Raw genomic sequence first — 21,767 nt, 5'->3', positions numbered from 1 at the left:
GTGTCATTAAGCACATTGACAGCATGTTAGCCCATTGAGTGTGGTGGTTCGCACACAATTTTTAAAATATTAACTTGAGAGTCCTGTTCCCCCTTTCGACCCCTCCAGACGGCTGGGGGTGGTGAGCAATATGTAATTTGTGTTTTATCCCCAACATTTCCTGCAGGTGGGTAAAAGTTTTACCGGTGAAGTGTGAACCTTGATCGTTGTCCACTTGTACTGGTACTCCCCACCTACAAAACACATGATTTAATAGTGTTTTGGCTGCTGTGATTGCGGTGTTGGAGCGGCAGGGGAATGCTTCGATCCATTTAGTGAATTGATCCACCACCACTAGGGCTTGCTGAAAATTGCCTTGCGTCTGTGGAAGTGGCCCAATGAAGTCTCATCATAGGAAGTCCCTCGGAATCGAGGAAGACTTGCTTCCACTACTAAAGTGAGTTCTTTGGTGGCTGAACAGTCCAACACGAGAGCCACAGACCCTGTCACAGGTGGGACAGACATTCGTTGGGGAAAGGTGTGGATGGGACTGGTTTGTCGCACGCTCCTTCCGCTGCCTGCGCCTCACCTCTTCACGCTCTCGGCGTTGAGATTCAAAGAGCTCAGCGCCCTCCCGGATGCACTTTCTCCACCTAGGGTGGTTTTCGGCCAGGGTCTCCCAGGTGTCAGTGGTGATGTTGCACTTCACCAGGGAGGCTTTGAGGGTGCCCTTGTAATGTTTCCGCTCCCCACCTTTGGCTCGGTTGTCATGAAGCAGCTCCGCATAGAGCAATTGCTTAGGGAGTCTCATGTCTGGCATGCGAACTAAGTGGCCTGCCCAGCGAAGCTGATCGAGTGTGGTCAGTGCTTCGATGTTGGGGATGTTAGCCTGGGCGAAGACACTGATGTTGGTGCGTCTGTCCTCCCAGGGGATTTGCAGTATCTTGCGGAGACATCGTTGGTGATATATCTCCAGCGACTTGAGGTGTCTTCTGTACATCGTCCATGCCTCTGATCCATACAGGAGGGCGGGAATTACTACAGCCCTGTAGACCAGTGAGTCCATAGCTCTTGAGGTGGGTGTGCACTTTGGAGCAAGGCTCGGTTAGTGCGGGAGGATTGTGTTGCAGGCATGGTAGGCATCATGCCACGTATTGGTCGATTGTTTCCTTCATGGAAGGCCACCAAGATGTGGATACTACCTTGTAGAAGGTTACCAGGGCCGAATAGTGTCCTGCTGTGGGGTGGGAGTGAAAGAGGGAGAGCAGTTCCTGACCCACCTCTGGCGGAGCACACATCACTGGGCAGGCGTTTGGCTTTCTTTTGAACATCAGCAACTGCTCATCTGAGTCAGGGGCAATGGCCAGTATGGTATTGGAAGCCCACGCTATTGGTTGAGGAAGGTGCCAGGTGCTTACAACAACATATGACCAGTATTGCTGCTGCAGGGATTTTAAATCCAGGTGATCTGTTGGGGAGACCTTGCCAACAGCATTGCAGGGCTCAACAACTATATCCTCCATCTCCCCATCAATCGCAGCATCCTTGGCTGCTCTGTCTGCTCTGGAATTTCCCTCACTATGTGGACCCCCTTTTCCATGGACTGCTACCTTTCCTATGAAGCAGGGCTGGGATCGCTGTTTACGGTATGACCAGAGCAGGCGTAACCTGGGCCCATGGACCAGGGCCTTACCGTCGATCGTACAATAGTCATTTTTGTGGTATAGGGGCAAGGAGAGCATGGTGTTTATAACATAGGCACTATCTGACCAAATATTCACGGGTCTATCTGAGGTTTGCTTTACAGCAGTTAGAAGTGCGGCAATTTCTGCATATTGTGAAGACTGTGTGTTGCATCTTCGCTGGATGGTTTTTTCTGGCATTACCACAGTATTGTGTTCCTAACACAGATGAGACTGCACACAGGGAGGTTAAAGTAACAGTGACCTCAGTCTTTATTAAGACACTCCAGAGTGAGGAACAGGCCTTAGGAGCCGGCTTATATACAGTGCTCCCAAGGGATGCTGGGATCCCTTGGGACTTCAGGGGATGCGCTCACTGCTGGTGGAACATGGGAGTGCATGCTTTACAGATACACAACATCACTCCCGCCCGCCAAAGTCAAAGTGAAAACTATTTACAAGGTGAGGCGGTCGGGAGCCTTTCTTTCCCTGGTGGACCGCCTCGGTACAAATGTCTGTTCTGGTATGTTGGCTGTGCCCTCGCTGGGCTGGCGTGTTGTTGGCCCTGCAGGGCTGCTGGGTGAGCCTGGCCTTGCTGGGCTGTTGGGCGTGATGGGTTCGATTTCCTGGTCCGGGATGGTGTCGTTGATCCTTTGGGTGTGTGTTGTGGGCTCGAAAAAGGTGGTGTCTGCTGTGGGTTGTTCAGGGCAGTCTGTGAACCGCAGCCTCGTTTGGTCCAGGTGCTTTCTGCAAATTTGTCCATTGTCTAGTTTGACTACAGACACCCTATTCCCTTCTTTAGCTATCACCGTGCCCGCGATCCACTTAGGACCAAGTCCATAGTTTAGCACATACACAGGGTCATTCAGATCAATTTCCCGTGACACAGTGGCGTGACCATCGTTTACATTTTGTTGTTGCCGCCTGCTCTCTACCTGATCATGCAGGTTGGGGTGAACCAGCGAGAGTCTGGTTTTAAGTGTCCTTTTCATGAGTATCTCAGCCGGGGGCACCCCTGTGAGCGAGTGGGGTCTCGTGCGGTAGCTGAGCAGTACTCGGGACAGGCGGGTTTGGAGTGAGCCTTCTGTGACTCGTTTAAGGCTCTGTTTGATGGTTTGTACTGCCCGCTCTGCCTGTCCATTGGAGGCTGGTTTAAAAGGGGCCGAGGTGACATGTTTGATCCCATTGCAGGTCATGAATTCTTTAAATTCAGCACTGGTGAAACATGGCCCGTTGTCACTGACCAGTACGTCAGGCAGGCCGTGGGTGGCAAACATGGCCCTCAGACTTTCAATGGTGGCGGTGGCGGTGCTTCCCGACATTATTTCACATTCAATCCATTTTGAAAAAGCATCCAACACCACCAGGAACATTTTACCGAGATACGGGTCGACATGGATCCTTGACCATGGTCTGGAGGGCTAGGACCACAAACTTAGTGGTGTATCTCTGGGCGCGTTGCTCAACTGAGCACACACGCTGCATTGCCGTACACAGGACTCTAAGTCAGAGTCGATACTGGGCCACCATACATGGGATCTGGCTATCGCTTTCATCATTACTATACCCGGCTGTGTGCTGTGGAGATCCGAGATGAACGTTTCCCTGCCGTTTTTGGTAGCACTACGCGGTTACCCCACAACAGGCAGTCTGCCTGAATGGACAGCTCGTCCTTTCGCCACTGGAACGGCTTGATTAGCTCTTCCATTTCAACGGGGCTGCTGGCCCAGCTCCCATGCAGTACACAGTTTTTTACTAGGGACAGCAGAGGATCTTGGCTGGTCCAAGTCCTAATCTGGCGGGCCATGACAGGTGATTTATCATTTTCAAACGCTTCCATGACCACCAACAAGTCTGCGGGCTGCGCCACCATCAACAAGTTTGCAGGCTGCGCCATTTCCACCCCCGTGGTGGGCAATGGTAGCCGACTGAGAGCATCCGCACAGTTCTCGGTACCTGGCCTGTGGCGGATGGTATAGTTATACGCTGATAGTGCGAGTGCCCACCTTTGTATGCAGGCTGAGGCATTAGTATTTATCCCCTTGTTTTCAGTGAACAGGTCACTTTCCAGCTCAAATTTGAGGCCAAACAAGTACTGATGCATTTTCTTTACCCCGAACACACAAGCCAACACCACTTTCTCAATCATGCTGTAGGCCCTCTTGGCCTTAGACAAGTTCCTGGAAGCATAGGCGACAGGTTGCAACTTCCCCACAACATTAGCTTCCCCGACTCCGTATGACGGCGCGTCACATGCTAGCACATGTCTTTTACATGGGTTATGCAATACAAGCAGCTTGTTGGAGCATAAAATGTTTCTGGCTTTCTCAAAAACAATTACTTGTTTTTTTCCCATACCCAGTTCTCACCTTTACGCAATAACACATGTAGGGGCTCTAAGAGAGTGCTTAACCCCGGTAGGAAGTTACCAAAATAGTTGAGGAGTCCCAGGAACGACCACAGCTCCGTGACGTTCTGTGGCCTGGGCGTGTTCCTGATAGCCTCTGTCTTGGCATCTGTGGGCCGAATGCCATCCGCCGCGATCTTTCTCCCCAAAAACTCCATTTCTGTTGCCATGAAGACGCATTTCGACCTCTTCAGCTGCAGCCCAATGTGATCCAGTCGCTGGAGGACCTCCTCCAGGTTTTGTAGGTGCTCGACGGTGTCCCGACCCGTGACCAATATGTCGTCCTGAAAAACCACCGTGCGTGGTACCGACTTGACCAGGCTCTCCATGTTTCTCTGGAAGATCGCTGCAGCCGACCGAATTCCAAACGAGCATCTGTTGTAGATGAACAGTCCCTTGTGCATGTTGATGCAGGTGAGGACCTTCGAAGACTCCTCCAGCTCCTGCGTCATGTAGGCCGAAGTCAGGTCGAGCTTGGTGAACGTCTTGCCCCCTGCCAGCGTCACAAATAGGTGTCTGCCTTAGGTAGTGGGTATTGGTCCTGTAGCAAGAAACGATTAATAGTTACTTTGTAATCGCCGCAAATCCTGACCGTGCCATCACTTTTGAGTACTGGAACAATCGGGCTGGCCCACTCGCTGAATTCCACTGGGGAGATGATGCCCTCGCGTTGCAGCCTGTCCAGCTCGATTTCCACTCTCTCCCTCATCATGTGAGGTACCGCTCGCGCCTTGTGGTGAATGGGTCATGCCTCTGGGACCAAGAGGATCCGCAGCGTTTCCCCGGAAAAGTTTCCAATGCCTGGCTCAAAAAGGGAAGGAAATTTGTTCAGAACCTGGGTACATGAGGTCTCATCGACATGTGATAGCGCTCGGATGTCATTCCAGTTCCAGTGGATTTTGCCCAGCCAGCTCCTTCCAAGCAGTGTGGGGCCATTGCCCGGGACAATCCAGAGTGACAGTTCGTGCACCATGCCCTCATAGGTGACCTTGACCATGGCTCTGCCCAGGACAGTGATAAGCTCTTTTTTTTTTTCGTAGCCAATCTTTCCAATTCTTTGTCAGATCATAAACGCCAGAGGTGACCTTGCACACATCAAGGATCACCCTGCGCTAATGCTCTTAGCCAAAAGGCCTAGAGCCCAAGCACCGTTGCTGGAAGTACTGCAATACCAGGTTCGTGCCATGGAGGTGGATGGGTCAAGCCCCCCCACCCACCTCCGACAGTGATAAGCTCTTTGGTGTGCGTTCTCAGTTTCGAGTGAATGGGGCTCAGAGCTGGTCTGAGTGCCTTGTTGCACCACAGCCTCTCAAACATCTTTTTACTCATGATGGATTGGCTAGCGCCAGTGTCCAGTTCCATGGCTACTGGTAAGCCATTCAATTTTACATTTAGCATTATAGGTGGACATTTTGTCAAAAATCTGTGCACCCCGTGTACTTCAACATCTGCCTCCTCTCTCTGAGGCTCGAAATTGCTTTAATCCACCATGGACCGATCTTCCTCTGCCACGGGTTAGCAGGTTTTGCAGAGCTTGCAGCTCGTCTGCAAACTCGTTGGAGGTGCCCCATTGTTCCACAGCTCTTGCAAACATACCCTTTGAAGCGGCATGGATAGGCTGAATGGAAGCCTCCACAACGCCAACAAGGTGTGAATTATCTTGCATTCATTCTTTGTTGCGGACTCTGAGTCATCTGGGTCACATAGAAACATAGAAACATAGAAAATAGGTGCAGGAGTAGGCCATTCAATGAGTTCATGGCTGAACATGCAACTTAAGTAACCCATTCCTGCTTTCTCGCCATACCCCTTGATCCCCCTCGTAGTAAGGACTACATCTAACTCCTTTTTGAATATATTTAGTGAATTGGCCTCAACAACTTTCTGTGGTAGAGAATTCCACAGGTTCACCACTCTCTGGGTGAAGAAGTTTCTCCTCATCTTGGTCCTAAATGGCTTACCCCTGAGGCCTGCTGGCAGTTGCAGACTCGTGGTTTCTGCCCTGTACATTTCTGCTCGCAAACACAGTTCCAGTTAATTTATGAACATTGCTAGCACTTGTGTGCTGAGAGATTTGTTTGGTGTCATCACTGATGGACATAAACGTCTGTGCTATCACAATGGCCTTACTGAGGGTCGGTGTCTCTACAGTCAAAAGTTTTCGTAGGATGGTCTCGTGGCCAATGCCCAGTACAAAAAGGTCTCTGACCAATTGCTCCAGGTAGCCATCAAACTCATATTGTCCTGCAAGTCGCCTTAGCTCGGTGACGTAGCTCGCCACTTCCTGACCTTCAGATCGCTGGCACGTGTAGAACTGATACCTCGCCATCAGCACGCTCTCCCTCGGTTTAAGATGCTCCCAAACCAGTGTACACAGCTCCTCATACGACCACCGGAGCCAGAAGATTTTTCATGAGGCTGTAGGTCGGTGCCCCGCAGACTGTGAGGAGGACCGCTCTCCTTTTTGCAGCGCTTCCTTCTCCGTCCAGCTCGTTGGCTACAAAGTACTGGTCTAGCCGTTCGACATAGGCTTCCCAGTCCTCACCCTCCAAGAACTTCTCCAGGATGCCCACAGTTTGCTGCATCTTTGCATTGGATTCATATACTCGTCGCCAGTTATTGTGTTCCTAACATAGATGGGACTGCACACAGGGAGGTTAAAGTAACAGTGACCTCAGTCTTTATTAAGACGCTCCAGAGTGAGGAACACGCCTTAGGGGCTGGCTTATATACAGTGCTCCCAAGGGATGCTGGGATCCCTTGGGACTTCAGGGGATGCACTCCCTGGTGGCGGAACATGGGATTGCATGCTTTACAGATACACAACCCACAGCATGTCCGGTGTGAGGGGATCCTTCAATGTGATATGAGGACCCATCGGTGTAGACATCTGGGGCACCCTGTATGGGCTCTTTCTGCACAGGATGGGTCTCAAAGTTAATCAGGGGTAATGACATTCATGCGGGTCCCCCTCATAGATCAGAAATTGTGGCAGCAAGGTAGTGGGTTTGGAAATGGTATCAATGTCTCTTTCCATAAATTCCAATGTCCATTTGCTGAGGCGCAGCGAGGAAACTAGCGAACCTCCAGGTTTCATCAGTAGTTTCAGAGGTGTGTGTCCGCTCTGCAGGATTGTAGCCTGTAACCCAGTAATAAAGGTAACGTGATGTACCAACCAGAAGACGGCCAGTAGGTGGCGCTCGCATGCGGTTATACATCTTTTTGCCCCTGCAGGATTCGGGACGCATATGCAATGGGCTGTGGTCGATCAGCTCGCAATTGGCACAGAACTGCAGTGAGACTTTGCTCTGGCCCCGACCTCCAAATGGAAGGGCTGCGTAAGATCAGGAGGGATCAGACATGTGGCCTGTATCACTGCAGTTTTTAATTTAGCCACAGACTGGGGATGAGCATCAGTCCATGCCGGGCGTATGTCATCACCCTGCAGTTTTATCAAATCATACAGGGGCTTTGCACACTCTGCAAAGCCTGGGACAAAGTTCCTTTGGTACCCCACCAAACCCAAGACAGATCGTAGGGTTGTTTTGGAAGTGGGTAATGGCAGTCGCTGTATTATCTCCACCTTGTGAGAGTCGGGGGATGATCCCTCTGGAGAAATGGACACTCCTGGAAAGGTGAGCCATTCTTTTACTAATTGAGCCTTCTGGGGATTCACCTTTAGTTCCGCCTGAGCCAACAATGTCAAAAGTTCATGCAAAAGGGGCAGATGCTCCTCCATGCTGTCGGTTGCCAGAAGTAGGTCATCTACGTACTGCAACAAGCTGGTAGGGCGGGAAAAGTCTTTTAAAATTGCAGCCATTCTTTTGTGGAATATTGTGGGGGCATTGTGGAACCCCTGAGGCAAGCATGTCCAGGTGTAGCTCTGGTCCTCGAATGTGAATGCAAATTTGTACTGGTCTTCCACTTTAACAAGGATACTCCAGAATCCATTGGCAATGTCGAGAGTCGAGAATTACTTGGAACCAGCAGGAATTTAAATAATATGGTAGGAGTTTCTCTTACTACTGGTGAGCAGGTTGGTGTTACAGAATTTAACTTTCTGTAATCAATAGTCAGTTGCCAGCTTCTATCAGGCCTTTTAACCGGCCATGCAGGTGAATTGGTCATGAAAGAGCCTGTTGTAGAGTTGCAAAATTTGTGGGAACCCCCCCACCACCCCCCCAGTGTTTGGACTCATTGGAAAGGAAATTTAATTTGGAACTATCTACCAGAAAGTTTGAGATCCTACAGTACACATGGAAGAAACTACGAGTTTTAATCGAATTTGGGATTTTACAAGGCAGATCGAGTCCATGTGGGAAGGGCTAAGAGCTAAAGGAACTATCCTTCAAAGAAACCAGTTTTGAGTATTGAAACTGTCTGGGGTATTGAAGCTAAAACAAATTGTCTGGAGAAATTGTGTAAACTCGAAAACCCTTCTCCCCAGGAGACATTAACATAGCAACAATCAACCCAGAGATAGCCAGCCATCACCCTGAGCAGAAAACCCATTCCAGCACATACATAATGACAATGGCGCATCCAGCCCAAAACCAAAACCTAGGCAGACATTGCAAATACCAAAGTTAATTTTTCCCCATCAAGAAACAAATTCAGAAGATCGACACATCCGAGAAAGGTTAACATTTAATGAGCCCGCCAAAATATGACAAAGAGATATCAAGCCCACCAAAATTTAAACAGAGAATCAGGGCGGATTTGGCGTGAAGATTAGAACAGCTCCAAAAGTATAACTGGGGCCCTGTTTTAACGAAGGTATGCTTGAGAGGACAGTATCAGCATCATTTAGTATTGGGTGCACAGCATCAAGAAGGGAGGAGAGAGAGGCCACCGCAGCAGTTGTAACAAGCCTCTCCAGCCTCAATGACACTACCGGGGCCACATTGCCCTGCTATCGAAAAGGAAGGAAGAACATCACCATTGCTGCAGCAACCAACCACAGCCAACGTGGTACCATCGAAAACACTGCGATCGAACAACTCCGAAACAAAAGTCCTCCAAGAAGAAACTGAAGATTTGAAAGTTTCCACTCTACAATCTAGGCCTGACTACCAACAGGTGAAAATATTACCTAAGAAGACTTTGAAACCTATTTCTAACGAAAGAAAGTGGGTACTTACCCCATAAGTCCAAAATGCGCCCTACCGCATCAGCGGACACCACCCAACTGAAGATTGCACAGTAAGAAGTCTTCAATGATATTCGGGGTGCGGCAAGCAGAACCTACAGAATTCAGCGAACCCTGAAATCGCGAACCACCGGCAACTACCAGTAAAGGATCGGTGAGCATAGTCACTGTCTGCCCTGGAGTTTAACCTAGTCAGAGTTGGGAGGTGGGAGGTTTATTATTTCTGTAACCCCTTTGAATGTGTGATATAGTGTTCTTTATTCAAGTGATTATAAGTTTGACATTGTATTTTCTTGTCCTTAATAAAATTGAAGTTCTTTGTACCAAACCAGTTGCCTCTTGCACTTTGTCACATTCCCCAAATAAATCCAAAGTCTAGAACCAGGGAATGAGAGCGATTCGAACCGCTCAGAAGGTCAGAGGCGAACCTGACCTCATACACCACCCCCTACACTGTTCTAACAATACCCTGCTCGACTAGGAATTTTATGGTGTCTCGGATGTAAGGGTGACTCTCCCTTGGGATAGGGTACTGTTTAGTGAATGAGTGGGGAGTCCCTCAATAGATTCCTTGCCTGCCATTTTTCCACAGTCATGCTTGCATGTGGTAAACACCACTAGGTGTTCCCGAATTAATTTTGCTACAGCTTCATTTTCACTCCCTTGAACGTCATACTCAGATGGCTAATTAATAGCAAAAACCGAGTGAGCATCTGAAATTTCTATCATTCCTGCCTTAGAAACATAGAAACATAGAAAATAGGTGCAGGAGTAGGCCATTCGGCCCTTCGAACCTGCACCACCATTCAATAAGATCCTGGCTGATCATTCACCTCAGTACCCCTTTCCTGCTTTCTCTCCATACCCCTTGATCCCTTTAGCCGTAAGGGCCATATCTAACTCCCTCTTGAATAAATCCAATGAACTGGCATCAACAACTCTCTGCGGCAGGGAATTCCACAGATTAACAACTCTCTGAGTGAAGAAGTTTCTCCTCATCTCGGTCCTAAATGGCCTACCCCTTATCCTTAGACTGTGTCACCTGGTTCTGGACTTCCCCAACATCGGGAACATTCTTCCAGCATCTAACCTGTCTAACCCCGTCAGAATTTTATATAATTCTATGAGATCCCCTCTTATCCTTCTAAACTCCAGTGAATAAAGGCCCAGTCGATCCAATCTCTCCTCATATGTCAGTCCAACCATCCCGGGAATCAGTCTGGTGAACCTTCGCTGCACTCCCTCAATAGCAAGAACGTCTTTCCTCAGATTAGGAGACCAAAACTGAACACAATATTCCAGGTGAGGCCTCACCAAGGCCCTGTACAACTGCAGTAAGACCTCCCTGCTCCTATACTCAAAACCCCTAGCTATGAAGGCCAACATACCATTTGCCTTCACCGCCTGCTGTACCTGCATACCAACTTTCAATGACTAATGTACCATGACACTCAGGTCTCGTTGCATCTCCCCTTTTCCTACTCTGCCGCCATTCAGATAATATTCTGCCTTTGTGTTTTTGCCCGCAAAGTGGATAACCTCACATTTATCCACATTATTCTGCATCTGCCATGCAGTTTCCCACTCACCTAACCTGTCCAAGTCACCCTGCAGCCTCTTAGCGTCCTCCTCACAGCTCAAACCGCCATCCAGTTTAGTGTCATCTGCAAACTTGGAGATATTACACTCAATTCCTTCATCCAAATCATTCATGTATATTGTAAATAGCTGGGGTCCCAGCACTGAGCCCTGCGGCACCCCATTAGTCACCACCTGCCATTCTGAAAAGGACCTGTTTATCCTGACTCTCTCCCAATCCCATCCAAACACAGTCCTGATTATAATCTATCACCGCGCCATGCTGATCCAACACATCAGTCCCTAAAATTCCCCTTCTGTCGGGCGTGGTCATCAGCAAAGGTGCTGGGACCTTACAGGTAAGGCATCCCAACTGAAGTTCATTGGCCTTCCCTGTATACGCGGTTGTTGTATCACTGTTAAACCCTTTATGGGTCATATAACCCTTGCCTGCCGCCACATGGTGTTCAGGATATGGGGTGTGGATGATGGTAACGGCTGAGCCAGTAACGATAAGCATAATCTGCTGTCTGCCCCCTTTTAAGACAACAAGGACTACTGGTCTCCCGCTACCATCACGTCGGAATCCCACTTCCGACCAATCTTTGGGGGCGGAACCCTGTCTTAGGGTGGATCCTGGAATGGGTCTTTCTAATGAGTGTGCATTGTCGATTACGTGCACCGGTAAATGATTTGGCAATTAGGGTTATATAAGGATTATCAATTTATCCAATCTTTGATCTGTCCCAGAGGGCTTGGATTCGTCCCTCGGGAGGTATCTATGTGTTGCATCATGGTTCGGTGCTGGTCTGGGTCTGCTGCAGTCTTTTGCTAGATGGCCTTCTTACAATTAAAGCACTGTCCCTTAAAGGGGTAGTTTCAAGATCCCTCCACCATTGACACTGGTTTATTTGCAGTGGGAGGTGACTTCCCCTTTAACTGGTCTTTTACCATCTCCCAGGTTATTTGAGCGTTAGTCTCTATATCTGTCCACTGATTGGTGGGCCTCATGGTTGTTCCCAGAGTGGTATTAACTAAAGGGTTGAGTTGTATCAGGAACATCGATTTAAGTTGTTCCTGATTCTTTCCTACTGTAGCATTTGTGGGTGCCTGGTTCTGCGTATGTTGATAGATATCATACAGGCGATTACTGAAGGTTCTAGGGGTCTTTCTGGGCGCTACTTGGTCTGATTAAGCAGAGCCACTAAATTCAAGTTTTGGATCCCTAAATGGTTTAGGATCTCGGTCATGAGTACATCGGCCACTGTGCCAGGCTGGAGAACTGCTCCTGGCAGATTATCTTTTAGGGAAGTGGAACAGGCCAAGAGGAGGACTCGTGTTAAGTCTCTCTCTTCTAACTCAGGGTGACTTCTCTTGAAATTTGCCCACCTCCTATTAACTCCCAGTGGGTCATCCCCATCATTAATGGGCCCCAACTCGTGGCTACATGCCGTGGTGTCAGCGCCAAATATGGGCCGTGAGTCGGTATGGTTACTGGTGATGTTGCCGTGCGCATTACGTCGTGAAGATGTGGTTACTACGGCTACGATTGGCTCTTGTGTCTCCAAGGTATCCCATTCTACACCACTCTCCTGGGGATTATACTGACTTCCTTCCTCTTCCCAATCTGTCTCCTCCTTGTCCCCTTCTGCTGTCTCTGTTGTGGCTCCCCGTGTTACTGCAGATACCAGGGCCTACTGCTCCCCTAACTTACTTTTTAGCCTCGCTATTTCTAGTTGGCACTGGGAGTGATCTGCCTCCCTATGTGGCTTCTTAATTACTTCCCTTAATGCACCTCTAGCATTTTCTATCTCTTGTTGGAGCCTCAAGTTCCAATTTATATTTTTTTAACTCTAATTTGTTTTGATTTGCTTCAACAATGGCTGCTGTGGCATTTAAGTTTGAAAGGCGTTGTTGCTGTCGAAGTGAAGCTGCCTGTTCAGCCCCTCTTTCTAATTGCTTAATACTGTGGTTTAAGTGGCCAATTTCTTGTCTTAAATGCTGTATTTCTCCCTCTTTTAATTGCTTCATAAGTTGGAGGCCTTCTTCCTTTTGTTGTTTTATACCTTCAAACTCTCTTTCTTTTAACTGAATCTCTTTTACTTGCAATTCTTTCAAATCTTGTATCACTTTGGCGTCTTGCCTCATTAATTCCTCATCTCTCCTGGCACAATAAAAAGTGCTAAATGCCACGAGACTGTTTGCCCGTTTTGATTTGAGCTCTCCCCTATCTACCCTCTCCTGTATAAGTCTCACCATCTCCTCAAATGAGGCAGGTCTACCCTCATGCTGTGCCTGCGCCCTTAACTCTTCTGCGTCTTGTATCGGGAGCTTTTTGAACAACCTCTCCCGATAAACTAGCTCAACATTACTTTTTATTGTTGGCTTTCTCTTCATGACCGATCCCTTCATCCTGTGTCTTTTGAATATAACTACTGGTGGGTCTCCACTTCAACAATTATAACCCACCCCACTTAAACAGTTACAACTATCGAGACGACTGCTCTCCTAAGACGCAACTCCCGCCCGATCCGTTTAACTGTTTCAATTATAATCGCAACCCAGGTTAGAATCGCAACTCCTGAGATTTCCAACTGTTCAAAAGAATCATCAAAAAGCTGTCTCGCCAGTTGCCCGCATTCTCCACCAATTTTGTAAGATTTCTGAATCTCTCTGGGCTTATATTTGACAGTGAGATGATGCGTTCAAAACAATTGGAAGGGATTATTAAAAACATACACACATGCACATTAGCAGCAGTGATCAGTTATCTTAAAAAGACACACACATGCACATTACAAACAGTTGTCAATTATGTTATAACAGAGCTATTGTGAGGTTATAATAACGAGTGATATACGTTATGTCCCTTTGGGTGGCTGGTTTGGACACACAGCATGCTGATTTGGCTGGTCTTCAACAGGAGGTCCAGCAGGGAGAGAAGAAAGGTGAGAAAAGTTCCTGGTTTGCGTTTTTTATATTCCTCAAGGCCAATGTCCTCAGGAAGCCTCCAGATTGGACTTTGGTTCCAGGGCAGCTCCTTATTGTCTCTCCTCACACATGTGGCTGTCTGGTTTGGTTCAGCCATCTCTGATTAGTTCAAATGGCTTTCCAATACACGAAAGCCACGCGGCAGTTCTGGGGGCATTCATTTTGTTTCTTACAAAACTTAGCCCATGCTGGCAATCTGTGGACTTCCATTTTATCTCAACACAAACAGGCCTTCCCGTATAATCTACACTTTTAACATTTATACATACACAGAATCAATTAATAAACACTTTTATTCTTACACTGTCACCTTTTACAGAAGAAGCTATCGACGATGAGGTCCGTGCAGAGGCGAACAGGTGGGGGGCCACCAGTCCCCAGCGACATCACTGAGATGGAGGAGCGGGTGCTCACACTCGTGGGGAAGCACACCCGGACAGCCACGGACGCATCTGCAGACCCTGAAGTGATGCCACGAGTAAAGCTGACACCATTGCGTCATGTAAGATCAATAGTTGCCACACCCACTCATATCCGAACAATCATATATGATAGATGATTTCTAAAATGGTCATAAAAATAATGCTGGCCTAATGAAAATCATTGCAATGCAAATGTGTTGATGGTCATGAAATGCGATGTCTGTGATGATTTTGATAGCGATGGTGCTTTTGTTGTGCATATGCAGTGTGTAGCGTTGGACTCACTTTGTCACCCTAACACCCGCTTCTCCTCTAATAACCTCATTTGTGTTTTGCAGCTCAGCCAGTAGTGCGGCCCCAGGCAAGACCACAGAGGCCAGAAGGTGGGGGCGCGGGGCCCGACTCTTCGGACGATCCGACATCTGGTGATGAGGAGCTCCGATTCTCTCCCGTCGATCCACTGGGTCTGTTCTCCACGGATGAGAGAGCGGACTTCGAGGAACCTGCATCGCCATGCTCCAGAAGCCATTCCACCCCAAGGCCACCTAGTGGCCCTCCAGTCATTCCCGCCTCCACTCTGGAGGTACCGGCCCCAAGCACCTCGCCACAGGGCACCCCATTTGTCCCCAGGACGGCGCTGACCCCGCGGAGGTCTCATAGATACAGCAGGTCTGAGAGCAGAGAGATGGTACAGTTGTCCAGGAGGACTGTAGACATTGGTGACCAGCTCATCGAAGCATTGGGGGGTATATCCCAACAGCTGGCCACCATGACAGAGTACATTCCACGCATGGCGGAGGTCCTGGATGTGATAGCCAGGAACACTGCTGCCACAGGCCTCCCAGTGGCCCCTAGGTTCCGCACCACCACTGCGAACGACAGATGAGAACAAGGACCAAGATCCTGCTTCTGCATCAGAGAATGTTGCCCCCTCGACACCCACTGCTCCCGTACCCGTCCAATCACTGCATCTGCCTTCATCCCCCCCCCAAAGAGGCACCACCTGAGGAGCTCCTCGGCCAGGCACCATGGAGCGAGGAGCGGAAGGGGTAGAGGTAGGGAGAAGAAGTGGAGGTGGGAAGGAAAATGAGGTGCATGTCCGCAGGTGATGGCTGTGTGTTATATCTCCATCTGGGTGTATGCAATTTGTTGTATTGTATGGGGACTGGGGACCACGCTCCTGCTTTGCCTTTGTATTCTGTGTTGCTGGACATGTTGAACATTTGATTGATGTCAATGGTGGAAAAAGTGGGGTGTGGGCAGGGGTTGGGTGTTATTGCCTGTGATACTTATGATTTCAAACCAATGTTGGTATAAAATGTTTTTATTGAACATAACCTTGTTGCACATTGTCTCAGATAGCTGGACCGTTACACACTGGTGATTCCTTAACATGAAAGGGCTAAATACAACTTAACTTCAATCAATGTAAACTTTAACTGGCACCAAGGTGATGGGCACCATTGATGTCTGAGCTGCACACACACAGCAGTGTGTCAGCGTTGTCACTTACATCAACGTTCTTTCAGGCAAATCGTTCAGATATCAGCTCCTCACGTAAGAGTCTTGCAGCTATGTAGTCACCACAGGCCCTTTCCTGCGGTCTGGAGAGAGTCGTGGGCATGGTTGCATAGCCAGTCTGATTGCCTGGCCCTCAGTCAGTGTCCAGCCCCTCATCGTCCTCTTCCTCTTTCTCCCGAGGTGGAGCACCAGTCCCTTCTGGCAATTATTGGCCCCTCCTGATAGCCAGGTTGTGCAGCATCGAGCACACGACCACGAATTTACCTACTTGCTCAGGATTGTATTGTAGCTCCCCTCCTGATTGGTCCAGACATCTGAAGCGCTGCTTAAGCACAGTTATTGTTTTCTAGACCACACTGCGTGTGTCTCTGTGGCTCCGGTTGTATCGCTTCTCGGCCTCGGTGTAGCTGTCACACAGGGGGGTCATCAGCCAGGTGGCTAGGCCATATCGGTTATCACCAAGCATCCAGCATTGTCCTTGTGCCTGACTCTTAAAGATGTCACAGACAGCGCTCTCACACAGGATGTGAGCCTCATCGAAGTTGCCCGGACATTTGGCATTCACTGCCATTATGATCTGGTTGTGGTCGACAGCTAGTTGGACCTTCAGGGAGTGAAATCCTTTTCTGTTACGAAAACGCTCCGGGTCCTGATAAGGTGGCCGCATGGCGATGTGAGTGCAATGTATAGATTCCTGCACCCTGGGGAACTTAGCAATGCGGTAGAATGCTCCAGTCCTGTCAGTCTGAGCCTCCGTGGTCATGGCTAAGCTGATAAAGTCCATCCTTTTCGCGTACAGGGCATCCGTGACCTGTCTAATGCAGCGATGGGTTGTGTTGTGTATCTGTAAAGCATGCACTCCCATGTTCTGCCACCAGGGAGCTCATCCCCTGAGGTCCCAAGGGATTCCCTAAGGCCTGTTCCTCACTCTGGAGTGTCTGAATAAAGACTGAGGTCACTATTACTTTAACCTCCCTGTGTGCAACCTCATCTGTGTTAGGAACACAATAACTGGCGACGAGTATACGAATCCAACGCAAAGATGCAGCAAACTGTGGGCATCCTGGAGAAGTTCTCAGAGGCTATGTCAAATGGCTAGACCAGTACTTTGTAGCCAACGAGCTGGACGGAGAAGGAAGCGCTGCAAAAAGGAGAGCGGTCCTCCTCACAGTCTGCAGGGCACCGACCTACAGCCTCATGAAGAATCTTCTGGCTCCAGTGAAACCCACAGATAAGTTGTATGAGGAGCTGTGTACACTGGTTCGGGAGCATCTTAACCCGAGGGAGAGCGTGCTGATGGCGAGGTATCGGTTCCACACGTGCCAGCGATCTGAAGGTCAGGAAGTGGAGAGCTACGTCGCCGAGCTAAGGCGACTCGCAGGACAATGTGAGTTTGATGGCTACCTGGAGCAAATGCTCAGAGACTTTTTGTACTGGGCATTGGCACGAGACCATCCTATGAAAACATTTGACTGTAGAGACACCGACCCTCAGTAAGGCCATTGTGATAGCACAGGCGTTTATGTACACCAGTGATAACACCAAACAAATCGCTCAGCACACAAGTGCTAGCAATGTTCATAAATTAACTGGAACTGTGTTGGCGAGCAGAAATGTACAGGGCAGAACCCACGAGTCTGCAACTGCCAGCAGGCCTTAGGTGACCCAGATGACTCAGGTCCCCAAGAAAGGATGAATGCAAGGCAATTCACACCTTGTTGATGTTGTGGAGGCTTCCATTCAAAAAGGGTATGTTTGCAGGAACTGTGGAACAATGGGGCACCTCCAACGAGCTTGCAAATGAGCTGCAGCTCTGCAAAACCTGCTAACCACCACGTGGCAGAGGAAGATCGGTCCATGGTGGATCAAAGCAATTTCGAGCCTCAGAGAGAGGAGGTAGATGCTGAAGTACATGGGGTGTACACATTTTCGACGAAATGTCCACCTATAATGTTAAACGTAAAATTGAATGGCTTACCCGTAACCATGGAACTGGACACTGGCGCTAGCCAATCCATCATGAGTAAAAAGATGTTTGAGAGACTGTGGTGCAACAAGGCATTCAGACCAGCCCTGATCCCATCCACACAAAACTGAGAATGTACACCAAAGAGCTTATCACTGTTCTGGGCAGCGCCATGGTCAAGGTCACCTACGAGGGCAGGTTCATGAACTGCCACTCTGGATTGTCCCGGGCGATGGCCCCACACTGCTTGAAAGGAGCTGGCTGGGCAAAATCCGCTGGAACTGGGATGACATCCGAGCGCTATCACATGTCGATGAGGCCTCATGTACCCAGGTTCTTAACAAATTTCCTTCCCTTTTTGAGCCAGGCATTGGAAACTTTTCCAAGGCGAAGGTATGGATCCACTTGGTCCCAGAGGCACGACCTATTCACCACAAGGCATGAGTGGTACCTCACATGATGAGGGAGAGAGTGGAAATCGAGCTGGACAGGCTGCAACGCGAGGACATCATCTCCCCAGTGGAATTCAGCGAATGGGCCAGCCCAATTGTTCCAGTATTCAAAAGTGATCGCACGGTCAAGATTTCCGGCGATTATAAAGTAACTATTAATCGTATCTCGCTACAGGACCAATACCCACTACCTAAGACAGACAACCGATTTGCGACGCTGGCAGGAGGCAAGACGTTCGCCAAGCTCGACCTGACTTCAGCCTACATGACGCAGGAGCTGAAGGAGTCTTCGAAGGGCCTCACCTGCATCAACACGCACAAGGGACTGTTCATCTACAACAGATGCCCGTTTGGAATTCGGTCGGCTGCAGCGATCTTCCAGAGAAACATGGAGAGCCTACTCAAGTCGGTACCACACACTGTCTTTCAGGATGACATATTGGTCACGGGTCGGGACACCGCCGAGCACCTACAAAACCTGGAGGAGGTCCTCCAGCAACTGGAGCGCGTCGGGGTGCGGCTGAAGAGGTCGAAATGCGTCTTCGTGGCAAGAGAAGTGGAGTTTTTGGGGAGAAAGACCGCGGCGGACGGCATTTGGCCCACAGACGCCAAGACAGAGGCTATCAGGAACGCGCCCAGGCCACAGAACGTCACGGAGCTGCGGTTGTTCCTGGGACTCCTCAACTATTTTGATAATTTCCTACCGGGGTTAAGCACTCTCTTAGAGCCCCTACATATGTTATTGTGTAAACTGGGTATGGGGAAAAAAACAAGTAATTGCTTTTGAGAAAGCCAGAAACATTTTATGCTCCAACAAGCTGCTTGTATTGTATAACCCGTGTAAAAGACTTGTGCTAGCATGTGATGCGTCGTCGTGCAGAGTCGGTTGTGTATTACAACAAGCGAACGTTGCGGGGAAGTTGCTACGTGTCGCCTATGCTTCCAGGAGCTTGTCTAAGGCCGAGAGGGCCTACAGCATGATTGATAAAGAGGCATTAGTGTGTGTGTGTTCGGGGTAAAGAAAATGCATCAGTACCTGTTTGGCCTCAAATTTGAGCTGGAAACCGATCACAAGCCTCTCATATTCTTGTTCGCTGAAAACAAGGGGATAAATACTAATGCCTCAGCCCGCATACAAAGGTGGGCACTTGCACTATCAGCGTATAACTATACCATCCGCCACAGGCCAGGCACCGAGAACTGTGCGGATGCTCTCAGTCGGCTACCATTGCCCACCACGGGGGTGGAAATGGCGCAGACTGCAAAATTGTTGATGGTGGCGCAGCCCACAGACTTGTTGATGGTCATGAAAGCGTTTGAAAATGATAAATCACCTGTCATGGCCCGCCAGATTAGGACTTGGACCAGCCAAGATCCTCTGCTGTCCCTAGTAAAAAACTGTGTACTGCATGGGAGCTGGGCCAGCATCCCCGTTGAAATGCAAGAGCTAATCAAGCCGTTCCAGCGGCGAAAGGACAAGCTGTCCATTCAGGCAGACTGTCTGTTGTGGGGTAACCGCGTAGTGCTACCCAAAAAGGGCAGGGAGACGTTCATCTTGGATCTCCACAGCACACACCCGGGTATAGTAATGATGAAAGTGATAGCCAGATCCCACATGTGTGGTGGCCCGGTATCGACTCTGACTTAGAGTCCTGTGTACGGCAATGCAGCGTATGTGCTCAGTTGAGCAACGCGCCCAGAGAGACACCACTAAGTTTGTGGCAGCAGGAGATGGAGTAGTGTCGGTGAGGCAGCGTGGGGAGGCCTATAAAAAGGCCCAGCATGGTGAGTTCAGCGAGAGGCCAGCTTGTGCAGCTGCAGCAGGGAGAGAAAGCAAAAAAGGAGCAGGAGGAAATTGAAAGGTGACATCACAGCCAAGGGGGTAAATGATTGGCGGGTGATTGGTAAGTAGTTTTTCTTTTTCTTTTCTATATCAGTAAGCAACCTTTAGCATTGATGTTGACAAATTAAGTTAATCTAGGTGTTAAGTCATGACAGGACAGTTCGGGCATGTGTTATGCTCCTCCTGTACTATGTGGGAAGTCAGGGATGCTTCCGGTGTCCCTGACGGCTAAGTGTGTGGGAAGTGTATCCGCCTCCAGCTCCTGACGGCCCACGTTGCGGCACTGGAGCTGCAGGTGGATTCACTCTGGAGCATCCACGATGCTGAGAATGACGTGAGTAGCACGTTTAGTGAGTTGGTCTCACTGCAGGTAAAGGGTACACAGCCAGATAGGGAATGGGTGACCAACAGGAAGAGCAGTGCAAGGAAGGTAGTGCAGGGGTCCCTTGCGGTCATCTCCCTGCAAAACAGATACACCGCTTTGAGTCCTGTTGAGGGGGATGACTCATCAGGGGAGGGCAGCAGCAGCCAAGTTCATGGCACCGTGGGTGGCTCTGCTGCACAGGAGGGCAGGAAAAAGAGTGGGAGATCTATAGTGATAGGGGATTCGATTGTAAGGGGAATAGATAGGCATTTCTGCGGCCGCAACCGAGACTCCAGGATGGTATGTTGCCTCCCTGGTGCAAGGGTCAAGGATGTCTCGGAGCGGGTGCAGGACATTCTGAAAAGGGAGGGTGAACAGCCAGTTGTTGTGGTGCATATAGGTACCAACGATATAGGTAAAAAACGGGATGAGGTCCTATAAGCCGAATTTAGGGAGCGAGGAGCTAAATTAAAAAGTAGGACCTCAAAGGTAGTAATCTCAAGATTGCTACCAGTGCCACGTGCTAGTCAGAGTAGGAATCGCTGGATAAGCTCAGATGAATACGTGGCTTGAGCAGTGGTGCAAGAGGGAGGGATTCAAATTCCTGGGATATTGGAACTGGTTCTGGGGGAGGTGGGACCAGTACAAACCGGATGGTCTGCACCTGGTCAGGACCGGAACCAATGTCCTAGGGGGAGTGCTTGCTCGTGCTGTTGGGGAGGAGTTAAACTAATATGACAGGGGGATGGGAACCTATGCAGGGAGACAGAGGGAAATAAAATGGAGGCAGAAGCAAAAGATAGAAAGGAGAATAGTAAAAGTAGAGCGCAGAGAAACCCAAGGCAAAAAACAAAAAGGGCCACATTACAGAAACATTCTAAAGGGGCAAAGTGTGTTAAAAAGACAAGCCTGAAGGCTCTATGCCTCAATGCGAGGAGTATTCAGAATAAGGTGGATGAATTAACTGCGCAGACAACAGTTAACGGATATGATGTAATTGGCATCACGGAAACATGGCTCCAGGGTGACCAAGGCTGGGAACTCAACATCCAGGGGTATTCAACATTTAGGAAGGATAGGCAGAGAGGAAAAGGAGGCGGGGTGGCGTTGCTGGTTAAAGAGGAAATTAATGCAATAGTAAGGAGGGACATTAGTCTGGATGATGTGGAATCGGTATGGGTGGAGCTGCGGAATACCAAAGGGCAGAAAACGCTAGTAGGAGTTGTGTACAGACCACCAAACAGCAGTAGTGAGGTTGGGGACAGCATCAAACAAGAAATAAGGGATGTGTGCAATAAAGGTACAGCAGTTATCATGGGCGACTTTAATCTACATATTGATTGGGCTAACCAAACTGGTTGCAATGCGGTGGAGGAGGATTTCCTGGAGTGTATTAGGGATGGCTTTCTCGAC

General features: G+C 49.2%; 1 protein-coding gene across 1 annotated transcript in view; it reads left to right on the top strand.

Moving 5' to 3' along the window:
* Window positions 1–21,767, top strand: part of ino80b (INO80 complex subunit B) — a 152,211-nt gene that overhangs the window by 37,456 nt on the left and 92,988 nt on the right. The window contains exon 4 of the mRNA XM_070859725.1: window positions 14,547–14,672. Coding sequence (XP_070715826.1) covers window positions 14,547–14,672 — 126 coding nt within the window. The remainder of the gene's footprint in view (window positions 1–14,546; window positions 14,673–21,767) is intronic.

The sequence above is a fragment of the Pristiophorus japonicus genome, chromosome 2 (genome assembly GCF_044704955.1).
Source record: "Pristiophorus japonicus isolate sPriJap1 chromosome 2, sPriJap1.hap1, whole genome shotgun sequence".
In the NCBI taxonomy this organism is placed as follows: Eukaryota; Metazoa; Chordata; class Chondrichthyes; family Pristiophoridae; genus Pristiophorus; species Pristiophorus japonicus.
This window is presented reverse-complemented; position numbering and strand designations above follow the sequence as displayed.